This window comes from Typha latifolia, chromosome 8, assembly GCF_019914945.1.
Source record: "Typha latifolia isolate L0001 chromosome 8, TyphaL0001v2, whole genome shotgun sequence".
In the NCBI taxonomy this organism is placed as follows: Eukaryota; Viridiplantae; Streptophyta; class Magnoliopsida; order Poales; family Typhaceae; genus Typha; species Typha latifolia.
The window spans coordinates 12061344-12070448 of NC_133093.1; the positions used below are offsets into that span (position 1 = coordinate 12061344).

At 49.6% G+C, this 9105-nt stretch overlaps 2 protein-coding genes across 2 annotated transcripts; both read right to left on the bottom strand.

Annotated features, from left to right (window-relative positions):
• Positions 1-202: 202 nt before the first annotated feature.
• Positions 203-1540, bottom strand: LOC140794461 (expansin-B3-like). The gene is made up of 3 exons (XM_073146497.1): positions 1260-1540; positions 851-1154; positions 203-723 (listed from the first exon to the last, which is right to left on the bottom strand). Exons 1-3 carry the CDS (start codon positions 1447-1449, stop codon positions 393-395), a joined length of 825 nt encoding a protein of 274 aa, XP_073002598.1. The 5' UTR covers positions 1450-1540; the 3' UTR covers positions 203-392.
• Positions 1541-4978: 3438 nt separating this feature from the next.
• LOC140794387 (uncharacterized) lies at positions 4979-8876 on the bottom strand. The gene is made up of 5 exons (XM_073146398.1): positions 7928-8876; positions 7387-7840; positions 6795-6860; positions 5702-6692; positions 4979-5644 (listed from the first exon to the last, which is right to left on the bottom strand). The coding sequence occupies exons 1-5, from the start codon at positions 8874-8876 to the stop codon at positions 4979-4981; spliced, it is 3126 nt and encodes a 1041-aa protein (XP_073002499.1).
• Between the last annotated feature and the right edge of the window lie 229 nt (positions 8877-9105).

Genomic DNA, 9105 nt, shown 5'->3' on the forward strand with positions numbered 1-9105 from the left:
AGAGGTTACGGTCGCATCACCGACAGGTTCCGGGGCAAATTTAGTCGGTCTCGGTGTGTTAATCTTTATTGACGATGGCATGGTCCACCATCACATGCTATGCTATGTTTGATGTTTCCCCTTACCTTATGCACATGCAACAATCATTAGCATGGAGGTAGTTACTCTAACAACTGAAAGGCTTATATGCTGGTCCAGAATCTATAGATAAAGACCACGAACGTGGAGGGGAGGGCATACATAGACGCCTCCTCTTCTATCCACTCTCGTCTTCTTCTTCTTTTTTTTCCATATATTAATTCGTATAATAACTCGTACACCACGTCGTCACCAAGTAGTAGTAGTTGTAGGACCCATACATAAATAGGAATAATTATAGAAATAGCAACAACTTAGGTGCTGTAGTTAACGATGGATCTGTAGACCGTTTTGGGTCGCCAGTTTGCCGGAATCACGTTGTTTGCGACGAGGGTTTTGCCGGACTTGGCGGTGGTGATGCGGATCGAGAAGGGGCCTCGGAGTGCGTGGTGCGAGTCCAACCTCCAGATCGCGCCCCAAGATTCGCGCAGCGGTGTCCACCGCCCTGATCCGGCCTCCATTAGATCAACGGCTGAGAGGTCTCCGTCCCCGTCTTCGTACTCGATCAGGACCGCGAAGTACACGGGGTTCGACCCCTCCTCCACGTGGAACGCCACGTCCAACCCCGGGTATCTACATGGCACCCTGAAAAAGACAAAAGTAGCAGGAAGGATTTATTATTAATATCTCTAAATAGCGGGGCGCAAAATGATAAAGGAACCTTTTCGCTTTTTAATATATATATATATTTTTTAACACAACACTCACTCACCGGGTGAATTGTATGGGGAGTATTCCGGCGTGGCGAAGCTGGTCGGCTTTGCCGGGCAAAGCCATCGACCCGAACGACGTCCCGCTCATGTCGAAGTGGAAAGTCTTGTCGAGGCAGACTCCGCCGAGGCAGGCGTCGGTGATGACGATCGTCGACGGCTTGCCGGAGCAAGCCGGATGGCTCGTGCACTTCACCTGATAGCAAGCTCCGCATCCCTCGCCGGACCGGAAGAGAGCCGGGTTTCCACAAGATGTCATGGATGAGAAGGGGGGCATGTTCACATTCTTATACCCACATCCACCGCCTACGTAGAATACACACCGGCCATATATATTAGCGAATTAATTAATTAGTCACTCATTATATGAGATATTAAGAAGAGTAAATAACTTAATATAGATATATGTACCATTATCATCTGGCCCTGCACCAGTGGGACTTCCATACCACGTAGCACTTGCAGACCCCCAGTTTGAAGCGGCGTCAGAGAAGTTGAAGCTCTTAGGACTGAAACAAGTGCAGGGGCTAAGAAGTGAGACCAAAGCTAGCAATGCAACTAAGGCAAAAGTGGAAGAAGGCAAACGAAGAGAAATAGCCATTGTTTGGTCACTTCCACTACTAAGTGAAGAAGAAGAAGAAGAAGAAGAAGAAGAAGAAGAAGAAGAAGATCGAGCTTGTTGGATTTCCACTGGCATACCAAAGGAGGCTATTTATAGCCAGATCGAGGCAAACGCAAGAGATGTAGAATATAAAGAACATGCCATGTTTGGTGTCACATGGCTATCTGTCCATCACTCTACAACTGCTATGCATTTAAGCCACCGCCTATCCAAAACAATACATAAATATTTCCCCCCGTGGGACCCCACAGAACCCCTCGCCCCAATGGTCAAGGAGTGGGGGCCACTCGAGGCCACTATTTCACATGCAAGGGCTGCCATCGTAAAGCAACCACCACGTTAGGTTACGTCGGAATAGAACCAATCACATGCTCCTGGGACACCCATCTGATCCCCTATCTTCAATGAGAATTATATTATTATCTTTAAATAAATCTGGCAGTTTTTCTAGTTAGGTCGGGGCCCAGAGCACGACTTTTGAGGCAGAGGCCAGTCCCGTTAATAGGGCCATTGATGGTGGCTGGATGTCGTAAAGCCCCTTAAATTAGGGCAGACTCCATTCATATTAATGCCCTCAATCCTTGCCAAGATTTATGCACGCCTACCTATTAACCTTTTCCCACTCAAATTGCAGCATAACCTGGAATATGTCATAGAAAATAGAAGCAAAACATTGGATTTGTAGACTAATTATAAAGTAAAAAAAAATTAAAGAGGTATAAAAGTTCTATCCTCCTAAGAAATACTAACCTCAATTCTCAAATGAGATACAGTGACAGGGATGAAATAAAACAGTAGCATGCATGGAGACGTTACATGTGGGGGATGTAAGTAGGCCACTTGCTTAACTAGATAAGGTAAGCACATTCTGGTGATATGATCATTCACGTGCCTTGGCAGCATATCATCGAGGTAGGTGCCAGGTCACGATGACATTATTTATTGTATTCGTTAATCGTTACAAAGGAATAAAGAAAGAAAACAATATAGTTATAATTTAATTTGAAACAGTTATGGCAGTTCTGTTTATATGATTGTTTATTAATATATCGTTTTCTAGTAAGATCTGATGACTCTAAAACGAATAGTTCTCCGAGATTGCATTTTGAATGGCATCCCACACATGGGTCTATCTACAACTTTATCTAAGCTGTTATTTAGGTATTCTGCCCAAAAATAAAAAAAGAAGGGGTTAATTTTAGTCTAACATGACCACGATCCGGATAATAAATTATTTAAATTATTAAGTTATAAATAATAAAATTAATGTAATAAATTTAAATATGATTAATTTATATATCAATTTATTTATGACCCAACTAATTTTTTTTTAACTATCAAGGAGCTGTCCCCAGCTATGTATTAATTAGCTGTCGACACGTAATCCGCGTCGACAGCGATGATTTTACAAAATTCTGGGGGTGCGTGGCTTAGCCGCTCGAAACCGCTAGAGCCAGAGGCCACGCTTGCCTTAGTAGCTGCCCAGTCAGCAACTTTGTTTGCTTCTCTACCTACATGAGTAATCCTTACTTCCCTACATTCATTCGCGAGGTCGGCGCACTCCTGCCACCGGTTCCTAACGCGCCAGGGGCAGTGCTATATCCTCTGCATGCATTTGATGGCCTCCAGGCAGTCCGTTTCGATCTCCAACCTGCATTCTCTTCCGGCCACCTTTAGACCCAGTCTGATGGCCCATAACTCAGTTTGTAAGGCCGAGCTCCCCGGACAAGGCTCCCAAACCGCCTGGACAAGCTCCCCGATTGCATCTCGGAAGACGGCCGCTGCACCTCCTTGGCAGGCGCCCGCCCTGAGCGCGCCGTCGGTGTTGACTTTGATCCACCCCGGCTGTGGTGGTTCCCATCTCTTCCTACTACCCACTTCTTTTCGTTTCTTTTCTTTAGTCTTATGCCTGTGCTCCTCCGCTAAAGTTACAGCTCTTCTCACCACTATTGTCTCCGGCGTCTTCTTCTCACCCAAAACAACTTCATTCCTACTTTTCCAAAGGGACCACAGTGTGCAGGCTATAATCCCTTTGATCTGTCGGTCTTCCTCCTTGTTTGAACTCCACTCTCTCGTGAGCCATTCATGATCTATCCTTGCGATCTCCACCCCTTCTCTGGTTCGCAGGATTCTCCCACACCTCCCGCCGTATCTGCACGTAAACATGAGGTGGTCGATCGTCTCACGAAACTGCCCACACATTACGCACCCTTCCTCTGATCCAATATGAATATACTGGAGATAAGTTCGCGTAAGGAGCCTACCCCACAAGAGTTTCCAGCAAAAAGTTCTGATCCTCGGAGCTACCGGTAGCCTCCAGAGAATCCTCCACCCTTCCCATTGGTGCCCACTTTGCGGTTGTAGGGAGTGGTAGATAGCTTTAACAGATGGAGTTCCCCTTGGGTGCGGCCACCAAATCCACCTGTCCTCACTGGTGGCAGTACCCATGGGGAAGGTTGATATCTCATACGCCATATCCGAGCCCGCCTCCTTGCACAGCCTTGCGGTGGTCCAGCGCTGGTTGTTGGTGATGTCCGCCACCCTTAGGTTTTCATCCATTAGGGCACTCGCGAGCTCCCTCGGCTTCTGCTCCATGGGACCTCCTGCATCCATGGATCGTAGGCGGCTCTCGTGCTCCTGCCATTCCCAATCAACACTCTACAACCCATCCTTAGTTGCATGGCTGTTTGGGTTAGAGCACGCCACACCCATGATGCATTTTTGATCTTCTTTGGTTCCCACGGGTGCAGTCGCCCGTACTTGGCCTACATTAGTCTGATCCATGGGGCCTGCTCCCTGTTTAACATCTTGAAGACCAGCTTGCCTAGGTGAGCTGTTCTTGCATCTTTGAGACGTCGGACTCCGAGGCCACCCTGCTGCTTGGCGGGGGTGACCTGTTCCCAGTTCATCAGGTGTAACCCATGGCCTTCACTGTTTTTCCAAAGGAATGTCCGAGCTTTTTTGGTCATCTCCTCCAGCACCGCGTTCGGCAGCCAAGTGCTGCCCAGCCAATATGCCGGGATCGCTAGCAGGGTTGCGTTAATCAGTGTTAGTTTGCCGGCTTGAGACGGAAGCTTCCTTTTCCACCCGGCAAGCCTCTTGTCGATGTGTTCCACCAGCACCCGATGATAAGCACCCCAAGATATTTGAAAGGCATGCCTGTCACCTTCAACCCAAGCTTCACGCTGAGTTGATTACCCTCTTCCACCCCGATCCTAGTTGGCAGATACAGTTCCGACTTACTATAATTTACTTTCTGATTGGTGATTTTCTCATAACGGTTAAGGCATTCTAGAATACTCTGAGCATTATCAGTAGATGCCTCCGTCATTGGCAGTAGATCATCTGCATACAACAGGTGAGACAACTGTACATCTCCAACCCTATACCCTCGCAGCAGCCCTTGGTCCACCTTCTCGTTTATGATCCTCGTCAGAACTTGTGTGACGATGATGAAGAGATAGGGTGAGAGTGGATCGCCTTGCTGCAGGCCGTTGTGTGGCGTGATCTAGTTTGTTGGGCTCCCGTTGATCAGCAGAGCATAACGGGGGGACGCAATGCACGCCTGCACCCAGTTACACCACTGCGGAGGGAAACCCATCCGCTGTAGCGATCCGATCACCGCCCGCCAGCTAACCCGGTCATACGCCTTTTCCATGTCCATCTTGACCATCATGATAGGCTTCTCTCCTTTATCTGCCGCCATGGAGTGAGCCACCTCCTGAGCCGCCAGCGTGTTGTCGCCTATACTTCTGTCGGCCACGAAGGCCGCCTGCTCCGGTCCTATGAGCTTGGGCAGCATCGTCTTTAAGCGGCTGACTATGACCTTTGCAATGACCTTATACATGACGTTGCACAGCGCAATGGGTCTATAGTCCGCCACCCTCGTTGGGTGCTCTTTCTTGGGTATGAGGGTTATGAAGGTTTCCCCCCATGATCTCGACATGGCCGCACAGGTGAAGAAGTGGCCAACTGCCTGGCAGAGGCTTCCACCGATGGTATCCCAGTACTTGGTATATACTTCCGCTAGCATCCCATCCAGTCCAGGAGCCTTGCCCCGCGGGAGGCTCCACACCGCCTCTTTGATCTCCTCCGGCGTAACAGGCCTCTCAAGCGCGATCGCTTCTTCGGCCGAGATATTCAGTAGCGTGGGCCACTCGTTACTCCCATCACCCTAATCTTCCACGTCACCCCAGAGGCTTTGGTAGAAGGAGGTGAAAGCTTGGCACACTTCGGCGGGTTCCTCCACCCATCTTTCTCCATCACCCATGATACCTGATATCATGTTCCGTTGTCTTCTCATGGTAGCCGATATGTGGAAGAATTTTGTGTTTCGGTCTCCTTCCTCCGTCCACCTGAGGCGGGACCTTTGCAGCCACTTGATGTTTAGCTGTCTGTTGAGGGCAGCTTTGCAATTGTAAAGGCTTCTCAACCTCTTCAATCCCTCCTCCGACAGTTGGCCATTTGCATCCAGCTCTTCTAGGTCTGCCAGTTGGGTGTTTGTGTCTTTGAGACGACGTTCCACGCACCCTACCTCCTCACGGCTCCATCTGTTCAGGCTCCTTCGAAGTTCACTGACGTGGTGAGTGAGCGCATGCATTGGGTTGTCATCGGCGTGCCGCGCCCAGGTGTCTTTCACTATGCTTTGGCATTCCTCATATTTCATCAAGTAGAGTTCGAACCGAAAAGGTCTCCTCACCTTTGCCGTTGCTAACGGTACCCTGAGGAGGATCGGCGCATGGTTCGAGGCACCCCGGTCCAGATGCTGGACTTTGCTTGCTGGGTGCTCGCTCACCCACTCCGTGTTACCCAGGGCCCTATCGAGACGAATCCACATGCGCCGATCACCTTTTTGGTTGTTGCACCATGTGTAAGGGATGCCTTCGTATCCCAGGTCGCACAGCCCCGTGTCGTCCACAAACTTCGCGAAGGCTTTGCACTTAGGCCCCATAATTACCTCTCCACTGCACCGCTTCTCCTGAGGGGAAAGGAAGGCGTTGAAGTCCCCTATAATCGCCCACGGCGTGTTGATGGTGGCCATGTGCATCAGTTCTTCCCATAGCTCTTGCTGAGATTCTATATGAGTACTTGCATAAACCATTGTCCAGATCCAGGTTTTCCCCGACATGAGGGTGATGGTGAGATGCACGGCATATCTTGATACAACTGCCACGTCCACCCACCCGATCTCCTTCTTCCAGATGACCATGATGCCTCCAGATCTGCCATGCGCCGGGATGGCAAACCATTCCCAGCCTATTCCGAGCTTCTTTGACACCTGCTCCGCTTCAAGCTAGCTAGTATGCGTTTCTAGCAAGGCTAACATGTCCAGCTTGAAGTCCCGGATCATTACTCTACATCGATCTAGTGCCTCTTTCTTGCGGGCACCTCTGCAATTCCACACTAAGGTTTTTAACATTAATGAGACCTATGGTATGGCGAGCAGACGGGCTGTCAGTGAGTCCGTCCTCTCTTGGAGGTGGGTATGTCCCTTCTTCCTCCATTGATATCTTCATTTGGATGTTCCAACTCCATGGCCTCCTCACCAGGAGCATCAGTTCCTTGGCCTGCCACCAGGGCCAACTGTAACTATCTCTCATCTCCTTCCTTGTCTGCTCAGCCAACAGTAAGCACCGCTTAACTCTTGCCGCCGTTTCCCCGTGTTTGTCCGGTGGGTTTGTCTGTTGCATTGAGGCAGGTGTATACCCTGCCGTGACTATCCCATCTTGTAAAAAGTGCGCCGGATATTCGCTAGTGTTCCGACGCGCTTCTCCGTGGCTTCTAACTGTTTTGACGTAGGCCAACCGTTGAGTTCGCTGGTCGCCAGAGCCGAGCAGCACTGTTATCCCTTGGACAACGACAGTTCTACCTTGCACGGTTCTGACATCTGTCGATTTGTGATTTGCGCCCTCCTACCCTATCTCGTCCAGCATTAAATGATCTCCTTCTGTGTCGCCATCACGTTCCTTCGTCCGTACTTCCTTCTGCTTCTCACCATTGGATCGCCTCTTGGGTGCGGGACCCTCAGCTCGATCTGTAATCATCACTCCTCCTGGCCTGATTGGCTTTTGGTTCGAGGTTTCCCACTTCGCTGCATCCTTCCCTAAGTTAAACTCTACAGCCTTCTTGAGCTTCCCTACGTGCTCCCGTTCTGGATGGGAAGCATGCGACCGACGTAGGCTATCCGTTTCCATGACAACTCCGCCATCTGCCCTCCTGCTGGTGCTGGCCTGCTGATGATCTTTGCCATATTGGCCTGCGATCTTCTCCTCGCCCTGAGCAGTGTTGGCCTGCGAATATTGTTTCCTTTCTCTCTGATTTTTTGCCCATTCTTTCTTTGGTGCTATTGGTACCTGGTCTTTCCTCGCCCCTGCAATATTTCGATTGGAGTCACTGATTCCTTTTCCTCTCTAGGTAGCCTGCCACCTAGGCTTCCTTTGGATAGTGCACCATGGACCATAGTACATGTTGTCTTCCTCCTTGTCCTCCTCTGGCGTGTTAGGGTTTGTCCTTTGGTGATCGCCACCTCCTTGACCATCTTTGGTCGCCGGCGGCTCATCCGGTCTGTCTTTTGACTTGAAACCACACTCTTCCGCCTTATGCCCTATCGTTCCACACTTGAAGCAGAATTTTGGGATGCTTTCATACATAACTCTATGGTCCACTCTCTCCTCTTTTGGCCCTAGCCAGACCGCTGTTTTTAATGGTTTGCTGAGGTCCGCCTCTATGCAAACCCGGGCAAATCTGCTTCTGGTGTGGTCTAAAGTTGTTTCGTCCACCCGTAGTGGTCTGCCAAAGAAGGCAGCCACGGGAATAAGTGCTTCCAGTTCCCAGTATTCCTGCGGTAAATTGTGGAGCTGTATCCAACTCGGCGCTGTAGTGAAAGCCTCAGGCGACGGCCGGAAGTTGTTGCGCCAGGGTATTAGGTTAAGAACTTGACCTTGTATTGTCCACGGCCCATTGGTCAGCACATGGTTCAAATCTTCTTCCTTCTCGAATCTGAACACATAGTACCCCTCCGCCATGTCTGAGATTGAGAAGCCCTCTATCGCAACCCATAGCTTGCCTAGCAGTGTTTTCATCCGAACCAGCGGTATTCCTTTCCCGAGGAAACTACCAAAGAGTGATAGCTTCCATCTTTCCCGACATTTCTCCAAGACCTCAGGTTCAATCACCACACTATCCTTCAGCTGGTTGCGAAGTTTAACTAGGATCTCCGCTGGTATAGCTCCCGGCTTTACTGGTGCTCTCTTACTCCCAGCCGCTACAGAAGCCCAGGATCTGGTGTGCTCTACCGGTTCCCCTTTACCCGTTCCGGCCTGCTTTGCTCTCTCCGGCTCCGACACCTTCGACGATGATGCCCTTCTCTGGTGCACATCCTCCCCTCCTGTCGTCGCTGGACCCATTGGATCGTAAACCTTTGTGACCCAACTAATTATATTAAACTAAAGCTTGAATTTGTATCGAGTTGTCGTATTGGATTATAAACTTCCTGAACAGTAGCAAACAGATACAAACTTTATTACGGCAACAAAACTTGACTATATGCGACTGTAACCAAATTGCCCATAATAAGCATTCAAGAATGCTCTAGATGCCGACTTCATAGTAGCACCTGCATCGCCGACGTATTTA